The following is a 21,011-nucleotide window of genomic DNA, read 5'->3' on the forward strand; positions in this document are numbered from 1 at the left end:
TGTCACATGATGTCACGAGACCTGGGCACCATATATGGGGGCTTTACTCATGTATGGGCATTTTGAGTGATACGCCGACTGGAAATGCATGATTCCATAGTTAACTGTGACCTACAGTCGCAATAATATATGCCTTGCTACATATTACTTTTTGCGATATGTTCACCAAAATAAGCATAACAAGCAGAGACGTAGAGTTCCTTTATTATTAGGCTATATCAACAATTGTCATTGTTGTTATAGCCAAAGCCAAAGACTGTCCATGAGTGACCGTGGAGGGAACATTACCTTAACCTAGGGCTGGTTGGTAGAGAGGCGACACTGGTTGTGGTTTGAGGTTGTGGAGTCCCTTGTGGAGGAGGGATGTTGTGCAGCTTGTCTATAAGCTCTACATGCTCCAGCTGCCGAGATGAACCGCGCTCTGCCACAAACCTGATAACACAGGAACACGAGAGGTCAGAGAGTGAGTGTGTGTGTGTGTGTGTGTGTGTACGCACACACACATGCATGAGCATGGAGTAAATGAGAGTGTAAAAAGAAAATCACACCCATGTGAACTGAGCGGTACAACTATACTTCTATTGTGATAGTTGCTTGATTGGTGCTCTGTACTGTAGTGTACTGTACTGTACTGTGATTATCTGTGAGAAAATCTTGAAAGCGTTTCATCGTTTTGTGCTGTACTGTACTCATCGTACTGTACTGTATTACTCGTACTAATCTTACTGTAGTACTGCACTGCACTGTACTACTCTTACTGTTCTGTACTCCACTCTGCTGTACACTGCACTGTACAATAGTTTTATAGTTACAGTATGTACTGCTCAAAAACAATTGTGGTGGACACAAATCCTAATTGAGAGAGTGTGTGTGTGTGTGTGTGTGTGTGTGTGTGTGTGTGTGTGTGTGTGTGTGTGTGTACACCCATGGGTCAATGGGTCGTACTCAGAGAATATTTATGGATGTAGTGAAAGAGGACATGAAGTTAGTTGGAGAGAAGAGGAGGCAGAGGAGAGGGTGAGATGGAGGCAGATGATTCGCTTCAGCAGCTATCATCTATAGCCACATCTCATTCTTAAAAAAAAAAAAAGATCATTTATTATAGCATAGTTTGGTACAGCCACTCTGGCCACAGCGGAGGGCCTATGCATGGGTCTCTGGTATAGACTGGCTTTTCTGGGTGTAAGTGGACTGCAGGTGTCCGTAGATCACCTTCTTCACTACGTCAGGCAAGTGGCAGATGATGGTGATGATGATGATGGCGAACCAGGCCCTGCAGCTCAACAGCAGCTGATGGAAGACAAAGTACATGTTCTGGGTGTGGAAGAACGGCCAGAAGACGCTTCCATAGACAAGGGAGAACGCAATATAAACGGCTATCGAGCCCCACATCACTAAATGGTTCATCCATGTCCAGAAATGGGTCTCCAACGCCAACTTTAGGGTGACAGTGACTAACATGGCAGTGAAGACAAACGCACCAAACGTCCAGTTCCCAAACAGCTGTCCATTTCCCATGAGCATGGTGTCCTCCCCCATCAGTATACACGACCCAAAGAACAAGACAAAGCCATGACAGAAGCTCAGAAATGTCCAGTACCGACTCTCTGCTGTCCTGAAGTGCAGCAGAGAGTTCCTACTTATGTCCCTGTACAGGACAGGTTCACTCTGCAGTACATGTGGATGGATGGGCTGTTCAAACACACTGTACACCAGGATGGGCAGAGCAGTGAAAATTGTGTTGTACATCATGTCAGTGATAGGGTCATATAGAACTTGTTGTGAAAACAGACAAAAGAACTGGTAGAAAAACTGGGGCATGGTGAAACACACACTCTTGTAGAAAAAGTACTTCACAAGCATGGCTACTCGAAAGTAGTATAAGTGGCCGTGGACCAGGAGGAGTTTTGCCAGGAATTTAAACCTGCCAATTGCATAATCACTGTTTCTCACGGCCTGATGACCCTCCTTACCCATAATACCTATGCCAACATGGGCTTCGTGTATCATACTAACATCGTTGGCTCCATCACCAATAGCAAGCGTGATGGGTTTCCCTGGGGAGTTCTTTAAAAGATGTACCACCATGGCTTTCTGTAGAGGGGCCATGCGGCAACACAGCACCGCAGAACAGTTTTTACACACTTCCATAAAGAGCTTCTCGTGTCTTCTCAGTGCTAAAGAGAGGCTATCCCCGTCCACCACAAAGCCATACTGGACCACATTGTCTTCTTCCTTGATCATTTTGGCGAATCTGTGCAGTTGCTCTGCACACTCATCATGGTCGTACTGCTGCAGGAGCTCCAGAATGTTCATGGTGCGGTGGAAGTGGCCGCAAGACAGGCTGACGCTAACCGCCGTCTCGCGCTTGTCCCCCGACAACACCCATACTTTGATACCCGCCAGACGCAAGATCTCGATGGTCTCCTGGACCTTGTCCTGGAGTCTGTCTTCCAATGCCGTAGCTCCCAGAAGTCGAAGGTCTCGTTCTACATAGCTGAAAGCCTCCTGTAGTTTCTCCTCCCTCTGATGCAGAGCGGAGCGGGCTGCGTTCAGACGCCTATTCACATCAATATACTCCTCTGGACTGAAGTCGCGACATGCAAACACCAAGGTCCGCAAACCTTTCAATGCAAACTCGTCTACATGAAGCCTGGTCTTCTTGATCTCTCCACTGGTGGTGAGGGGCAGGATAGCCGACTCTGCTCCCTTGGTGAACAATACTTCACCTCCTGAGGGAGTCTGTAGAATGACACTCATCCTCTTGCGATTAGGATCAAACTCCAAGACATGGCGCAGCTTATACCTCTCCGACTTGCCGAACGTTTTGATTTCCATGGTTTCTCCACTGTTGCTAGTGAGGGCTACTCCCATCCTGTTAGTGGCCTCTACCAAAGCTTTCTCGTCTGGTGATAAGGCATAGTATTCCATCCGAGTTGATGAGCCATTAGCGAGGGAGAGTGGGTCTCCAACACCTACCGAACAGTCAGGCTGGTCATAACTGATCTGAACCGTGTGACACAATGACAGTGCCTTGAGGAAGAACAACTCATCACCAGTCAAGTGAGGTGTAGAACTGTCCAGTGACTCCTCAGCCATTCCCTCTGGTAGCAGTTTGCCATTGACCTCCTGGTACTTTTTCCCATTGATTGTACACTCACGGAACTCCATCTCGTTTTCTGTTAGCGTACCCGTCTTGTCGGTCAACACGTACTCCACTTGTCCCAGCACTTCGTTGAGGTCTGATGTGTTCACCTGGGCTGGCTGACCGCTCTCCTCGTGGTACAGGTCCGAATCCCAGACAATGAAATACGTGCCGAAGAACCTCACCATCTCCATGGTAACACAGAGTGAGATGGGAATCATTTTGTTGTAGAGGACCAGGAATGTCAAGAAGTCCTGGATGCATTTCCAGATCTCGCCGACGTTTCTCTCAGTCTCAGTCTCGGGGTTGTAAAAGGGCTCGTCCCATTCCTTCTCAAGCTGCCAGACATGCCTCATGGTTGTGCTAATGACAGTTAACAACAGCACGATACCCATGTAGATAATTACAAAGGTGTTCATGGACTTCTCCACCAGTGAGCGTTTATGCAACTTGCACTTTGCACAGTTAAGGGCCATCTTGGATTCCATCCCTGTATATACTGCTACACCAAAAATCTCCTTTGTATTTTTCAACCTGGCTCCTCGTAGTAGTAAATTCTCTGGTCCCAGCGGTCTGACAATCTCTTCCCCTTGGTGGGTCACGGTGATCCGACCGACAAACCTGTACAGATCGGCCTCAGGTTGTTGACACTCCACCACAGCCTGAAGAGCCTCCAGTTTGGACACCGACTGACACGGCGCTGTCTCTGATCTGGCATAGCGGGTCTTGAGGCTGGTCTCCCCGTCAAGGCTGGCAGTATTGATGTAGCAGGTCCCATCTAGGCGGTCTGAGGATAGCAACACCAGGTCAGCTGGGGAGGTCTCTTCTTTAGCCACACGCACGATATCCCCCACCCTGATGTTTCTGGATTTGGTCTGAAACAGAATTCCATTGCGAACCACAAACACAGGAGCACCGTTCAGTTCATTGTCCGCCTTGTGTCTCAGCCAGTCCTCATAGCCCTGTTTGATGGCAGTTACTGTGAGGACTATGGCTAGAGGTATGGCATGGGTGACTTGGTGAGTAGGGGAGTCTACCACAAACGTTATGATGAGGATAGTAAGGAAATATAGGTTGGCTGTCCTTGTGAACTGCTCAAGCACATTCTTGGGGACAAAGTTCCAAGAAGTGTACTTGGATGAGATGACTCTGTTGTCAGCAAAAGGTTGCGGTTTGCAGTGGCCATGCTTTGGGAAACGGTTAGCCACGTACACTGTCCTGGTCTTACTCTGGTGGGGAGGGTCAAACCCTAGCTGCTGCCGTATCCACCGAAGCATCCTTACAAAAAAACATTTGACGAAGTATATCTAGCAATCTCGATTTCTTGCTCAATCTCTCTTGTTCCCTCTAGTTTGCCTAGTCCCACTATCTCCCTTGTTCTCTCACACTCTTTTTGCTCCCACTGTCTTTTGGCTATATATCTTATATTCATAAGATCAACATGCGTAACAGAGCTCTCCTCTCTGTCTCTAGGCTGACCAGAGGTCTAGACTGGATTAGACTGCATTAAGCCTGTTTCATCCGCCATTCATGTCTTTATAGATGGCTCAGAAAGAGCCTAGCTGATGATGTCATCCATGCCCACATTTGGGCAGTCCAACCCCCATTCAATTCCATTAGAAACCATGTGACAGACAGAACGCACCATACAAGGAGATATGCATGCTCCATATCGCTCTGAGCATCTGGCCAAGTACAACCAGATTCTCAGAATTAAAGAGGAACTTTGAGACAAGGCTCATTGTGCTGGGAAGAGTTTCAGAAACCCGTTGATATAGTGAATTAGAACAGACCTATGCTTTCTATGGCATAGGCAGCAGCAGGATCCGCCGGCAGAAACTAGAGGCACCTGCAGCAGATGAGCCTGACTAATTAGAGAGATGGCGAGAGAGAGGAGTGTGTGTGTGTGTGTGTGTGTGTGTGTGTGTGTGTGTGCGAGCGTCAATTGAATAAGGCTGCAGACCATCAGAAATTAGCAGATAGAGACCCTTTCGCACTACTGTATTCCACAAATGAATGGGTTTTTGTAGCCTGGGTTCGGACTATTTTTTTCTTCCTGGAAATATAAACATTTTTGAGGCTCTCAGGAGTATGACACGACAACATCCCTTCGGTGGGGGATATAAAGGGACGTGACTAGACCAGATTGAGTTTGAAGAGCAGCAAACGGCAGAGCAGTGATAGCTCATAGCCACAACAGTATACTTGAGCTCTCGGCTGGAAGTGACCAGCAACAACACAATACCCTAAACTGGTTGTCTCCACCAGGCCGAAGGCATGGGGAGAGAGTATATGTCCGTCCGTCCGTGTGTGTGTGTGTGTGTGTGAGTCCGTCTGTTTGTGTACAGCTAATCTCACACACACCGCTCGTGTGTGTGAGATTTCCAGAACGGCCTGTTATAGCGCCACCAGGAGGCCGACTTTTGAAAAACAAGTTGGGATATTTACATACAGCAAAATGTACGTTTAATCATTGCTACATCAAGAAAAATAAGGTGTTATAATAAGGTGTTTTTTTTTTATATATATTTTTTTTAAGTATAGAACAACTAATGTGAACAAAGATTCGTAAGATAATACTGTTCCCAGTGACAGTGTGTACAGGAAATTTGGTGTGAATGAGAGTTGAACAGGTGACATTTTACCTGAGGACTTGCTCACTGAAGCCTGAAAGCACCACACAATTTGGGTCTTTGTCCATGCATCTGGTCAAGATTGGGAAAACAAAGAATTAAAACTTCTCACATCCATAATAATTCCTCTCAACATGGACTGACTTTCTTCACTGCTGCATATTTGTTTCATTGGTTCCATACAAAAAAGCTTCATCAGGTTAATTTATAATAGGAAGTGATCTCACATCTTTATAGTGGACAGTTTGATATAACATTCCACCCCGACACAGTTTGTCAAATAAAAGTAGAAAAAATAAATATATTAACAGTAGAAAATAGTAGCAAAAATATCTATTGCATTTCTCATCGTGTCTTTAATTGAAAACAAGTTGGGTTCGTTTGAATATTGTCTTAATTCCTCATTGTCTGTAACTGATAAAATGCCAGTCCATTTGCTCTCTATGGTTGGGAGGCTGTGTGACATATTTACAGTACACAACACACTATACAGCAGGGAATTCACTGTAGACATATTTTCTACTGTATGCATAGTAAGTAAGGTTTGTGAATTATGTGCTTGATTGTCAGTTTTTGTGTAAGTTACCTTCAGTAAGATGACATGACTTTATCTTAACCACATGAACACAAACCCTAGCATCCCTATTCTCGAGCAAACATTATGATCCATGATCAGTTTCTCTGGTAAATCCGGTAAATAAGTAGGTTTTTTTTCTTCTTACGTCCTGAGAATTTTCACAACCAGGACCTTGTCGTTTATGTCCTTCCTGTAGTTCTTGATGCTCCATTCCAGCTCATTGTTATTGTTGTTGTCGTCGTCCACTATAATGATGTTGTCAACCTGGGGGAGAATAAATTCATGGGCTCAAAATAATTTACTGCAAATATACCGTGTAAACATGTGTAAACATTAAGTGATTTCACAAGACAACAATAAAGGTTACTGAGATTTCACCCAAACCTTAGGAATCCACAGTACCACATTTTAAATTAGCCACAAATAATTAACATGTCAGACCATTTGTCGAACTCTTTCACAATTTCTCCAAAATAGCTGATCTACAAGCACACAATGTGTCACATCGCAACGTGTTGTGAACTTGTACATCGGCTATTGCCAATAATAAAAAGTATATAATAGGCCCTATTAAATAGGGCATAATAATAATAATAATACTGCAACTTTAAACAACATTAAGTCAGTTGAAATGTTCTATGCATTACACCAGACTGAGTTTAGGCTACAAAGTATACAAGCACAAACCTTGTTTTGCTTTGTGAACTCTCTGGAGAAGAAAGAACCACAATTTTGATCTGAGGAATTGGACTGTCTGAAGCCTGTTATGTCCTGGGAGTAAAGAAATAAAAGGTACATTGCACAGTTATACCACCATATTTGTGCAAGAAAAATGCCATTTGGAGGATGTTTGTGTAGTACATAATTCAATGTGTGTGTGTGTGTGTGTGTGTGTGTGTGTGTGTGTGTGTGTGTGTGTGTGTGTGTGTGTGTGTGTGTGTGTGTGTGTGTGTGTGTGTGTGTATGTGTGCGTGTGTGTGTGTATTATATATTAAATAAAACAATGCCCTTACCTTGACCACGTCCCTCACATTATCCAATAGGATGTCGGACTGTAGCTTGATCTCCTTACATTGGTTCCAGTCATACACAAACAGCCTGGCATCCTCAGCGCTGCAGCCAATCATCAGGGACAGCAACACAGCCACTTCCAGACTCTGGGAGGATTGATAGCCAACGGAAACAGCACAGTTCAATACAATCAATACATTATATGAAATGGCATACAAAGGGCATGTCAAGCGTGTCAGAGCCAGTGGTTCAAGCCTGAATTAGACTCTGTAGCTAACTTTATTAAATTAGTTATGAACGCAAGTAAATGATGTCTAATACCTTTCCTGTTTCGGAAGCATCACGGCAACTGGGTCCACCAAGAGTGTTGGGTTTTCAATCCCTCTATGTTAAAGGTTTATTTTTTTAAACGTACCGCCGTTCTCAGTCTCTGACATTCAAATTGTCATACTGTATTTCAGAGCTTGTACAATCTTCCTATTCCTCATTTCAGTACAAATCAATACAGTCAACAACGACAAGCTTTTTTGCATGAGCGTTCCCCGTTAATCAATTATCAAAAAGGAGGGTGGGGGGGAAAAACCTAGGTCCTCACAGAAGGCGTGAGTTCATCGTCATCGTCTGCCTCCTCTGCGTTGTCACTCTCGGGACCAGGAGGTAGGCAGAAGTCCTGCTTCTTGCTCCAGGTCTCGTCGTCCCTGATGCCAGAGGAGAGCCAGATGACGGTGCGTCCAGGGAGAGGCGGCACGTTGTACCGACAGGAGATCTGAACCGCGGTCTCCAGAGCCTGGCGGTAGCGAGCCAGCAGAGCCACGCTGTAGTTTCTCTGACTGGATAGAGAGAGGTGAGGAGTCTATTTAAATTGGCAAGAGTTGTACCCTTGTACAAAAAAGGGAACCAAATCGGATCCCGGAAATTATCGACCCTATATCCATTTTATGTTCCGTCTCAAAGGTTGTGGAACGGATTATACATGAGCAAATTAATAATTATTTGACAACACACAACCTTGATTTCCAATCGGGCTTTAGAAAGTCCCACTCCACCGACACCTGTTTGCTTTATCTAACAGATTATATTAGACTAGAGGTGGACAAAGGGAAATACTGTGGCATGGTGATGTTGGACCTCCAGAAGGCATTTGACACGGTGAACTACAACATTCTTTTGAATAAACTTAAAGGAATTGTGACATTGTTTTTAACATAATTTTAACAACATTAAAAGTCTTGGCCATGGTCCTTCAAACGTGTCTAAAAAGTTTGAACAGAAATCTCCACTCCAGTATTTCTTGCCAGGAGTTTTTGTGTGTATGTAATATGCATCCTGAGAAGGCATAGAAAAATACATTATTTTAGCCTGTAGATGTCGGTAATTCCCCCTTTCCTGTCAATCACTACCCAGCTCCGCCCCCCCACCCCTCAAGCCCTCCATACCTCTCCGCCCCCCTCAGAGAAAGGGACTGTTCATTTTTTTTCCTTTACAAGTTCACAGCATCTCAGCCATAGCAACGCTGCCAGTGCCAACGCACGCAACTTCTTCTCCTTTTATAACTATTTGTTTATAGTTTATATAAAATGTTATTTATAATAAGACTATCACTGCATGTATGTACTGAGGGGATGGACAACAACATGTATTCTCTGCTGCAAAAGGAGAGGAGACTGGAGCAACACGGACATTTAGAGCCTTTTATTAAGGTGCTGAGTATACAAAACGACTAACGTTTCGACCTTGCGAAATGTCCGTGTTGCTCCAGTCTCCTCTCCTTTTGCAACTTTGATGTCCCTGCACCTGTGAAGCACCGGATCAGCCGTTTTAGGCTTGAGGCGCGTTGGTAGACTCCCTTTGTAACATGTATTCTCTATTCAACGTCATCGTACGAGCAACAGTTGGTAAACAAATAAATAAGGCACGTTCGGAAATACCGCACCGGAGCGCACTTGCCTATTAGTTTGCATTGCACAGTGGGCTCAGTGCGCTATTTCCGAACGCGCCTATGAAACTCCTGCAATATCTCACCCCACGACCACGTCGACATAAACTTGTGAAGTTGTGTAATGTCATCGATATCATACTCAATGACTATAGCCTATCATTATTCGCCATACTTTTAACGTGGATTATATCACACGAGCGTTGGCTGCGTTGCTATTCCACTCCACTGTATCGCATTACAAGAACAATAATGAGCACATGCAATCTACAACAGCTGGTGCACGCCACGAATCAAAGATTAATAATAGTCAAACACAGCTAATGCGGGTAGTGGCAGTGATTGACTATAAATTAAAAGTAGCACTTCGGTCTTCGGAGTGCTGCAGGCGATTGATTTTTTATTGTGAGTCCACTCAAATAGTACTGCACAACAATTTAACACAAATCATTGCAGTATAAATACTTATAGTTGGGATTGGGACACGAATGCTTGGTATTGCTCCTGGGTTCATAAAAAGTTTGGTTGCAAATCCACTCTGAACTTGTCCCGAGATTTGAAAAACGTTCTGGGGTGAAATGATGTGCGCACACGAAGAGTCGCTTCTTTGACAACTTGGTTGGAACGTTACCATCAAAAATAAAATGCATCCACCTAGAGCGTGAATCTTCATCTAGGCCAGTTGGTGGAAAGTGCAAGGACTTGTGTTGATTGACACAGCCGACAACGGAGCAGATTGCTTTTTCTCTAGAAGCCATTATTATTATTATTATTATACTGAAACAAAGTCGCGATCAGAATGAGGAAGAAGAGAGGAGAGCATCAGGGAGAGGAGAGGGGCGGGGATGCGGAGGAGGGGGGCGGGTAGTAGAATTGGTAGGCAGGGAGCAGAGGAGAGGGGGCGGGGTTTAGCGTTACATTACGTAGGCCTCCGCCGTCCAAGCCACGAGTCATATTTGCATAATTATTCACAAAAGTCCAGACAGCGGAGAATACACTGAATGTTCAAATTTGGTTTTTTTTTGGTGAAATTGATGTCAAGAAAAGCCAAAGAACACAAAATATCTACAAAAATGTGTTTTAAATGTCACGATCCCTTTAAGGCTTTGACAGTGTATCACTCCAGTGGGTCCTACTTGATGGGAAGGAAACAGGTGGTAGACATGAATGGCACCCTGTCCTCGCCGCTAACTCTATCAAGTGGGGTCAGAAGTCAGCCATTGACTGCAACTTACTTCTTTTTGCGGATGATTCAGCACTGTATAGTCTCTCATAAGGAGAAAACAGAGGTCGAAAAGCTACTTAGTGCTGAACTCCTTAAAGTCAGTGTCTGGCTATCAGACAACAATCTGTCTCTTCATCTTGGTAAAACTGAGTCCATTCTCTTTGGGTCAAATTATAAACTGAAGAAGTCTCCTGGGTTTAAAATAGTGGTGGGGGACTTGGAAGTGGCAGCCAAGGAATCCATTACTTACCTGGGGTGCATTTTGGACAACAAGCTTTCAGGAGAAAATATGGCACAAAAAGTAGTTTCAAAGGTAAGCCAAAGAACAAAGTTTTTAGCTAGAATATCTAGCCTTCTAGATACAAACACCCTAAAGATCCTGGCTGGGGCTCTTGTACAATGTCAATTTGACTATGCCTGTACATCTTGGTATACTGGCATTTCTATGACCCTCAAGAAGAAACTCCAGACCTCTCAAAATAAATTGGTTAGCCTAACCAATTTATTTTGAGAGGTCTGGAGTTTAGAGTGATCCTGAAGTTGCATCCTAGAACCCACCTTCTCCCTGCCCACTTCACCAGTCTGGGGTGGCTTAAAGTGGAGGAGCGAGTATACCAATTTAAAATGTGTCTAGTTCACAGGATTAGAAATAATGTAGCACCCAAATATTTCAGTGACTATTTTTCAACGGTTAGTGATACTCACAGGCACTACACCAGAGGGAGCCCTACTGATTTTAAACCCTGCCTTTTTCATACCAATATGGGAAAAAACATTATTCCTGTACTCGGCAGCAGTTCAGTGGAATGGCTTGCCTTCCAGCCTCAAGGTGACCAGTTCCTTTGATATTTTTAAATCCACATTAAAAAGATGGCTGGCCGAAAACATAGTGTAAATATAGCGTAGAATAGATAAATGGCACAAATGAAAAAAGAAAAAAAAAAGGAAGGGGAAAAAAGAAAATAAATCCAGTTTTATTGGTCAGTTTATATGAATTTTGTTCTGTTTCTTGTGTTTTTTGTTTTATGTTTGCTTTTTGCCTCCTGTTTTTGTCTGTATTGTACCGTTATTGTCTGTTGCTCCCCTTCTCCTTTCCCCAAGAGGACCACAATGGAAACAGCTTTCTTGTGAATTTATCCTTTTGAAATATATTTTCAATAAAGTGTTCAATCAATCAATCAATCAATGTATTTAGGCCAGGTGCTGTACATAAGGCAAAAAAGCTTAAAACATTTGCAAACTATTTTATTAATGGCAAACCATTCCACCTATAGGTCTTCATCAGGAAAATGATGACTGATGAAGATCTATAAGGTAATTAATACAATTGTTTTGGGAGCTTTAAACCGATTTAAACCCTTTCGTTTAAATTATTACTGTTACCATTTTTCTTCAGCATTGCATTTGAGGCCTGCTACTCCCACCAAGTAATAATAACAACAATTCATACATACACGGCTTTCTGAAGCTGGGCCTTCCTCAAATTGTACAGTCGACAGACGAAGGGCACCCCAAGGGCCTGCCTCATCCTCTTCCTCCCGGCTGATTGCCAATCCAGAGACTTGAAGCGGCTGCTCTTAGGAATCTTCTTCAGGACACTTTTCAGAACTTCTATGCTGCTGGGGACCTCTTTCTCTGTTGCACGGGCTGCAACCATTTGGTGGGGGTATGAATTGCGTCTCATTAGAAGTAATAGAATAATCACACACAATTCAAACTAGATTTGTTGGGATGCATTGTGTAAAGAAATATGTAAATATATGTATGTACGTGAATGTCCGAATGTTCTGATAATAATAATAATAATAAAACGTTATTTGTATAGCACCTTTCATGACATGAAATGCAGCTCAAAGTGCTTTACAGAACAATGGAGAATAAAAAAGAAAAGCAAGGCAACGACATAAAAAAAACAAGCAGTAATGCAATACAGTGAGGACATGAATAACAAAAAATAAAAGATCAATTAAAAGCAATGATGTAGAAGTGGGTCTTGAGCTGTGCTTTAAAAATGTCTACAGAGGCTGCCTGACGAAGATACAGTGGGAGCTTATTCCATGCCGACGGCCCGTAGAAGCAAAAAGCTGCTTCCCCGTATTTTTTAGTTGACATTTTTTTAGGCAAAGCGAGCAGGCCAGCAGTGGAAGACCTTAAGGGGCGGTTTGGGATATATGTGTGTTCACAATTCACGCGTACGTACGCGTGAATTGTACGCACACACGCACACGCACACACACACACACACACACACACCGCCTGAAGTATCATGCCCGCAAAAATGTTTCAAAATGTTGGTTTTGAATTTTGATTAAAGTTTGTAAAAGAGTGTGCGTGTTACTCACCCATGCAGTTCATCTCCATGAGGACCTTGTACGCAGCCAGGAATCTGAAGGGGAACTGTCTGCTCTGGACAACAGCTTTCTGTAATCAAGGAACAGCAACCGTCATTTATGGAAGACTCGATGAATTAACATGTGCACCAGTTTCAGCAGGGGACACCGGACATTAGAAAGAACTAGAACTGCACTCTGTCGAGTGCCTACTTGCTTGTTGCACAATGCACACTAGTAGGCCATAAATGGCCTACTAGTGCGCAAGCAGAGCGCGCACGTACTGTCGACCGCTACAAACTGTCAAACCACAGCTTCTCTGTGAAGGAACGTTTGAAATGTTGAATTATTAGGTTACCGGTCTACAAGCTTGTGATGCGTTGTGAACATGCAGATCTGCTATTGCAGGGGGAACAAAATGTTGTTGTTTTTTCATTGGTTAATGAGGTGAGTGCTAAACCTAAATCCAGAATACATAAAAGAATAGAATAGAATTTGGTGTGAAAATGTGAGTACTAGCTCTGTCCACCATTTATTACATTTTTGGATGTGCTACATTTGTTTATGTGGGACTGATGATGTCACCTTATTGGTCAGTCTGCTGAGGATTCTCTGGTGGTGTTTCTCACTGATGCTCTGAGTTATCATGTTCCTCAGATTCCTCAGCATCGCCATGAACGGAAGAGACTTGTTATCTGAACAAAGACATGGACATAGGTTTAGCGCGTGTGTGTGTGTGTGTGTGTACCAAGACATCAGAGACACATACTTCCCACAGATTACAACCACACACAGAGATTTTGAAAGCATGACCAATGACAAAAAACTCCCATATCTGCTGGGCGAAGTACAACAATGTGCAAACACAGCAGCAAGATTTGTGAGTTGCTGTGATAGGAGAAGGATATCAAATGGAACCCAACCACCCTAAAGACTAATCATTGTGTATATTCCTGCACTATACCTGCATTGAGTGACCTTGGTACATAGAATTTGATCTATTGAAGATTCTGACCTTCAAATGTACATCATTTTTGTTTTGATTGTATTGCTGTATTGTTGTATTGTTCTTTCTGCTTTGGCAATGTAAACGTACGTTTTCTCATGCCAATAAAGCCCTTTGAATTGAATTGAATTGTGTGTGTGTCAGTAGCGTTTCCAGGAATTACATTTTGGGCAGGCAAGATGTGTTAGTTGTCGTCCCCCCACGCACAATCAGTAGCACTAAAGGTTTTCAGAGATATACCTGCCAGACAGTAGGATACAAAGACTGAAAGGCATGCATTTGCATTCGAAAGGGTGATTGAGGGTCGCGGCCAATCCGCTGTCCACTAATAGTTCTCAGGTCTTGTTTTTGTCCTCAGTGTATGTATTTTGGCCAGGTAGAAATGGATTTGGACAGCCTGTCCTCACCTAATTGTAGATACGCCTCTGGTGTGTGTGTGGGCGTCTATGTGTGTGTGTGTGTGTGTGTGTGTGTGCAGACCGATGAGCTTTTCCCAGGTGCAGGCCTTGTTGCCCTGCTGACTGAGCAAGCGTTCCCATGTCTCTGGCTGCTTGAGCTTGATACGCTGTCCAGCCTTCAGCCTGTCCCACACTCCACTCAGGCCACTGCGGGTGAATGCCTGCATTGTAGCAGGATACCTGGATCACACATGCGCACACGCACGCACACGCACACGCACACAGTTGAGACTGAAAATTGCAATCAACTTAAAACAAGACAGGGCCCAGTAACGGCGTTTGAACTTTCATCTCCATCATGTTGTAAAGTCCATATGGTGCATATAATTGGCACTGTAGTTGGTGCAGATTTGATGTATGTGTGTGTGTGTGTGTGTGTGTGTGTGTGACTGTGTGTGTGCACGAGCGTGCGTGCGTGCGTACAGGTACACCATTTAGTGGTGAGGTTGTGTGTGTGTCTTACTTCCTTCCTAGTATGGCCATGACATGGTGAGTTGGTTCCTTAATGTGGAGCTTCTGGATCATTTTCTTTAAACTGAACTCACTTTGTTTCTTATCCACCACCACTGGTCTGCCCTTCTTCAACTACACACACGCACACACAAAATTGAGCTACATAAATCTCCCAGACAACTCGGCATGAAAAAAAAGTAGGGTACAACCACAAACTATATACCATCATGCATTGCACTGAAAGAAATCACAATCTATTGTAAAAGTTTGCTATGTGAAAACAAAAGAGTGCTATGTCCATGTTTCCCCAGTAGGGGGTGCAGTGTGACACTATGAGAGTAAATTGTTCACAATGACAATTCAGAAGTGGTGCACACATGTATCATCATCATCTTGTTGCTAACAATGTGACGATGCCTGGCTAGTGTAGAAGAGCAGCATGCCTCAGTTTGTCTAGTAATTCTGTTTCTTCTCCTAATCAAAAAGATTTGAATGATCTTGAAAACAAAACAGGTTTTATATCAGGTGGCATTTCAACAGAGCTCTAAAAGTGGTTTCATAAAGAGTATTATTAAGTCATTTTGAAGGAGTAGTTGTGGTGCAACTCGGAAGAGTTTTTAATCTTGCTGATGAGCTCACTATATTATCCAGTAGTCAATCATGCATAATTGATTCATTATAGTCCTTCAGGGTTGGTAATAGTAACTGACTACATGTAATGAGGATTATCAGATTGTGAAAAATAAGTAACTATAATCAGCCCAGATTCTAGTACACTGAAATGTAAACACTGCAGCTGAACAAATCAATAAAAAAAAAATCAATACTAGGCCTGGGCCATGGCTCAGCGGTCTAGGCACCTTGGCTGGTAATCCAGTCTGGCAGTGTGCCGCGGGTTCGACTCCCGATCCCGGCGGCCTTTACTGCATGTCTTCCCCCCCCATCTCTCTCCCCATTTCCTGTCAGCCTACTGTCTGTCCCTCCATAAAAAAATATAAAATAAAGGCAAAAGCCACAAAAAAAACGGAGAATGGACTCACATGTTCCTTCAGTAGTTTTTCGTCTGATCTGAGGATGGCTGCCCACTTTTTCAGTTGTGCATTGTTTGGTACCTGGAGTGCAGAGTAAATGGGGGACAATGTGTGGGATGATGGAGAGTGCAGCAGTAAAAGAAACAACTTTTTTACAGCGTGGCCCCTCAGTGGTGAGCTGTCTAGAAGACTGTCTGCCGCTAGTAATTACGCAAAGCACTAAATATCTTCTGCACACTACCAGTAGACCTCAGAAGTACCTCCACTAACCTTTTCATGTATTTTCTACTTTTTTACCATACATGGCCTACTTGTGCACAAGCAGAGCGTGCAAGTACTGCTACCAACTAATGTCTATTACAACTGCTGTTCTAAATCCTTTAGTCCAAAAGCCAATAAGGGACCACCATTCTTACCCTGACACAACCCCGACACACACACACACACACACACACACACACACACACACACAGTGTGTTCAGTACCTTGCCTTTGGGCCTTTTGCTGTTGTGTTTGCAGCGATGTTTGCGCGTGTTGTATTTGGCTAGCTGGTACTCAGTGAATTGCTTGAACTTGTCAGCCATGGCCTTCTTCAGACAGGTTGGTAGATTCTTATTGAAACACTGCAGAAAGAGGTAGATTTACAGAGACACATCAAGCACACATTACAGGGTTTGCCAGCAACTTGACTTATCAATACTAATCAGATCAGAAATAAATTTGTCCTCAGGATGATTGCGATAAACATGTACAAACCCTAACACTAAACATGTACAAATCCCAACAGTTTCAAATACTGATAAATAGGCTACATAAAGCATTGTGGCTGAGACTCACCGTGCTGTAGAGTCTGGCTACCTCCAGCCAATCAGAAGGCAGCTGTATGGCTGCACAGAAGTACCTGCGGAAATGTGGTTTGGTGGCGGGCTGATTGGCGGCCAGAGTCAATAGGAAGTTCGCTGTAATGCGAATGTTCAGCTCCTGTCTGGTGTACACTGCCACCTGGAGGGGAAAAGGTGAAGAACAGATACAGTAAATGGTACAACATCTACGGCTTACCGTAATTCACAGATACTGCATAACCAACCACACACACACACGCACACACACACACACACACACACACACACACACACACACACACACACACACACACACACACACACACACACACACACACACACACACACACACACACACACACACACACACACACACACACGCACCTTGAGGAGAAACTGTGGGTCGGTTTCAGAGATGTCCTTAGAAAGGTTTGTGATCCTGGTCCACACACTGTCCTCTTCATCCCAGCCTGTCTGGCCTGGAGCCGTGCTTTTATTGACCAGAGAACAGCACACCTCGTCCAGTAAGCCATACTGAAGGGCAGACGAACAGAGGCATGTTCAGAGGAAGGACACCTTTTTGAGAGATGCAAGTTTACTATGCAGATATCGTTCCTGTCGGGCAGAAACCCATATTTTTACTTTTTGGGTTTTTAACTTTTTTCGCAAATGAAAACGACTTATTTGACCATACTACAGCATCACACAAAAGCATCCAAAGTAGCAGATCCACAAGCCCGAAATGCTGCGTGAAACTACGCGTTTTGAGCTTGTAGATCTGCTACTTTTGAATTAGAATCCTGAAAAGTAACAGTTTTGGACATACCGGTATGAGGTTTCCACCCGACAGAGAAGATATATTATTGCTATCATTATTATTAGAGCCCGACCGATCTGTCGGTCGCACCGATCTGTCGGTCATTTTGGGAGGTGTTATTTAACAGGAGGGGGAATACAGGAGGGGGGAAAGTATTTAATGTTTACTACAGTCCATCCTACACATATCACTCTCTCGGTCCTGCACCGCTGTACTGGAGAGAGTATATAACTTTTTTCGGTTCTGCACTGCTTATTGGAGAAGTATATCACTTTGACAAACCACAAAAATCCCTTCATTGAATTTAAATGTATAAAAGGCATTTGTACATGATTTGCTATTTAGAGATATGCTGTGTATTTCAGCCACAACAAACAATATTAATAGTATGACTGCTCTATTATTTGAAGCTTAACAACAAAAAAATCACACCTGTGTGAAGTGAGGGGCGCTAATATATTAAAGTCTAACTCATGTTGATTAGGTGATGTAATGGTGATTATGATGTAACATGTCTATTTGCTCAGACACTATGACATAAAATTGTCAATGACTTTTTGTAGAAATCTACACTAATGTATTCAATGTATTCTATTGTTAACTTGAATAAAGAAAAACTTATTTTGAAGTTTAGACGTTTTGTTTTTTTTATTTTAATTGATTACTAAACATCGGCATCGTATCGGCATCGGTGGTGTAGGTCTCTCCAAAATCGGCATTGGCATCAGACCCAAAAATATGGCATCGGTCGCACTCTAATTATTATTAATTACTATTATTATATACCGGTATTGATTACTTTTTATATTTGACTAAATTGCTAAGTCCAATTAACTCTTTCAGCTCTAATGCACGTCATGTCACTGAATTTAGTGACAGAGACAATGTCTTAATATCTGTGTGTTGTGTGTATTATATTCGTTATTTAAATCAATTTAATTAATCGATTATCAAATAATTGATTTGTTCCATTAAGTGCCCTGAAGGAATAAATACCGCCCACACCACACACCTTTTTAACCTTCAGTTCTGCTTCATTCTCCTCTTTTCCTCTGTCTATTTCTGCAAACTCCTCCTGTCTGACTGCTATAGTCTCATCATGGTCAGGAGCACCTAGCTCCATCTGCAGCACAGAGAACTCTGTGCTGCTGTTAGCATCCACCTCCATCTCTTGCTCCTCCATGCCGCCTTCTTCAGAGAGCTGTTGACCCAATTATTATTACAAGTATAACAATTACAAATATTTGACAGCTAATTTTGTATTGTTGTATGTATTCATCAAGCCCCTGGTGTGTAAAGACCTTTAATCTCAATCATTTGATTGAGAAGAGAACAAAGCTATTTATTAAGACGACAGATGGTTTCATGTACCTCACTTGTCTCCTCACTATAGGACTGAGTCTCTTCAGATACCTCGTCTCGTCTGCCATCTCGCCCGTCCGGCTTCTCTTCTCCACCAGGACAGAGGGATGAAGGAGGAACATGAGAGAAGCGCCCGAGCAGGGAACCACTCAAGGAGGTATCCAGGGACGAAGATAGCCAAGAGCCATGCGGGACAGAACGTACCGTGAGCAAAGATGACAGCAGAAGAGGTTCTCTATTTAGGAGCGTGTTCTCTGTGCTGAGAAGGAGAGAGCTGAAAGAGGGAGTGTATGAAGAGGAGGATGTGGAGAGAAGGAGGGTGGAGGTGGTGGAGGACAGGCCAGAGGGCTGGAGAGATGGGCATGAGAAGGAGTCAGATGGAATGGATGAGAGCTCTGTGTTGGTTTGGGCCATCAGGGAGGAGGCCTGGACCAGAAGCTTGTTCTCCAGGCTTTGTGGAATGTAGTTGGAGAACAGGCCTCTCCCCGATGTAGCCTGCTGGTCCGCATGGACCAAATCCGCCTTTCGCAAAGTCAGCGCTTTCATTTCTGTTGAGAGAGAAACCAAAAGAAAGACAAAGACCGTCAGCAAGGTGGAGTCGTGTTCTACAGTCTAACTCTAAGTCCTAGATAAACACAAAAACTCTGCAGTAGAGTGTGTAGTGTATGTATAGGCTACAATTAACAGATAAGTTAAGTTGCTCAACAGCATGCCACCTATTTGTACATGGTGCAGCAGCTTCGATATGTTATGTTGCCATAGTGTGCCATTATAGGACAAAGTAGAAAAGCAGCAATAAAAAGGGGACAAAGTACACAAGTTATCTAGATATCGTGATCCGTGACTACACTGAACAAAATGGATAAAATGGCAGATGCAAAATTATGAATAATTCACATCTTACCAGCCAAAAATAAACTTGAGGTTGAATACCCTATTGATAATTTCTACATGATACTACTGTACATCTACTGTATACTGAATGTTGGTAGTGTTAACCACTACCAACAGTGGTTGTGTTTAACATATATCATGTGTTAACCACATGATATATATTTCATCGTAATACGAATCGTGAAAATTGCCATTAATGACATGCCCAAGATAGGGATGCCAAGTTGGAAATGGTTAAAAGCTGCCCGCTAACCTGTGGAAGGTATTGAGCACACTGCCATTTCAGTGCAATGTGAGTCTGAGGTTGATTTGCATATGAAAAACATCCTGACTTTGAAAAGAGGCAGGTGCATGGGGTGTGGTGGAACATGGTGTTCAAACATAACTCGAAAAGTATAAATACATACTTTATGGGGCAGGCCTATAAAATCTGTCTGTACTGTAAAAACAAAAGTGTGTGTAGGACAAGAGTTTATAAAAATGTGTTAATTTTATAAAAAGGATTATGCTTTGTGATTGAAATGTAATATCTCAAAATGTACAAAATACATCAATAACGCCATCACACCATTCCTAAATGCACTGAATGTTTTAAAGTTTCTAGCTAAATGTATTAAATAAGATTAAAAACGTAAGTCAAATTCGGGTACTGTACTCAATTACAATTTTGAGGTACTTTTACTTGAGTACTTTTTTACTCCATTCAAATTATTTCACAGTTTTTACTAGCTTTGCAGATGTATTATTAGCTTAAGCCTAGCCTATGCAGCAGTTGCCCAACCTTCACCAGCTGCTGCAACATTAAAGTAATGAATAAATGCATTACTGATGATTTACTTTAACGTTTGGTACATTTGATTTAGTAGGTATATTTTGAAGCCCATACTTTTGTACTTTTATACAAATGCAAATTGGACATAGGGCTTTTGCTTAAATATTAAATATAGTGAAAGAGAAAATGTGAGCCAACTTCTTCCGAAGTTCCGCCACTGGTGCTATGAGAACAGTGTTACCTGGCAGTTCTGTCCTGATTTACAATGAGTCAGAGTCCAGTGCATAGGCGTGGACCGTGGCTACTACAGTATTCAGTTATTAATAAAAGACGTACAAACTTACCGTAACGCAAATATCCCCTCTGTGGACAGACGAGTTACTTACTGTCACTGTGTAATAGTGGCTATTCCTGTTACTGTCATGACTAGTCTATGAATAATATCGTCTTGCCAGCTTCCAGTATGTTTCCGTGTCCATTCCTTCCGGCCGTTGATTGGCCGGTTTTATTATTGTGTAC

The 21,011-nt window shown here is 43.0% G+C and overlaps 2 protein-coding genes across 3 annotated transcripts in view; both read right to left on the reverse strand.

The window, feature by feature from the left end:
• tep1 (telomerase-associated protein 1) overlaps positions 1-20,954 on the reverse strand; it is a 44,563-nt gene extending 23,609 nt beyond the window's left edge. For both annotated transcript variants that reach the window (XM_080778317.1, XM_080778316.1), the window contains exons 1-18: positions 20,837-20,954; positions 18,836-19,374; positions 18,477-18,665; positions 17,032-17,181; positions 16,643-16,807; positions 16,291-16,428; positions 15,815-15,886; positions 14,785-14,906; positions 14,344-14,501; positions 13,443-13,552; positions 12,870-12,948; positions 11,982-12,174; positions 7,962-8,196; positions 7,369-7,512; positions 7,043-7,126; positions 6,501-6,619; positions 5,791-5,850; positions 289-432 (exon numbers count right to left, since the gene is read on the reverse strand). In XM_080778317.1, the coding sequence (XP_080634443.1) occupies positions 289-432; positions 5,791-5,850; positions 6,501-6,619; positions 7,043-7,126; positions 7,369-7,512; positions 7,962-8,196; positions 11,982-12,174; positions 12,870-12,948; positions 13,443-13,552; positions 14,344-14,501; positions 14,785-14,906; positions 15,815-15,886; positions 16,291-16,428; positions 16,643-16,807; positions 17,032-17,181; positions 18,477-18,665; positions 18,836-19,372 (2,699 nt within the window). In that variant the 5' untranslated portion in view covers positions 19,373-19,374; positions 20,837-20,954. The remainder of the gene's footprint in view (positions 1-288; positions 433-5,790; positions 5,851-6,500; positions 6,620-7,042; positions 7,127-7,368; positions 7,513-7,961; positions 8,197-11,981; positions 12,175-12,869; positions 12,949-13,442; positions 13,553-14,343; positions 14,502-14,784; positions 14,907-15,814; positions 15,887-16,290; positions 16,429-16,642; positions 16,808-17,031; positions 17,182-18,476; positions 18,666-18,835; positions 19,375-20,836) is intronic.
• On the reverse strand, positions 1,144-4,422 carry LOC308325330 (phospholipid-transporting ATPase IF-like; the record flags this gene model as incomplete). The annotated part of the gene is made up of 1 exon (XM_080777818.1): positions 1,144-4,422. The coding sequence occupies one exon, from the start codon at positions 4,420-4,422 to the stop codon at positions 1,144-1,146; it is 3,279 nt and encodes a 1,092-aa protein (XP_080633944.1).
• Positions 20,955-21,011: the final 57 nt, after the last annotated feature.

This window comes from Protomyctophum bolini (assembly GCF_963924005.1).
Source record: "Protomyctophum bolini genome assembly, chromosome: 12".
Classification (NCBI taxonomy): domain Eukaryota; kingdom Metazoa; phylum Chordata; class Actinopteri; order Myctophiformes; family Myctophidae; genus Protomyctophum; species Protomyctophum bolini.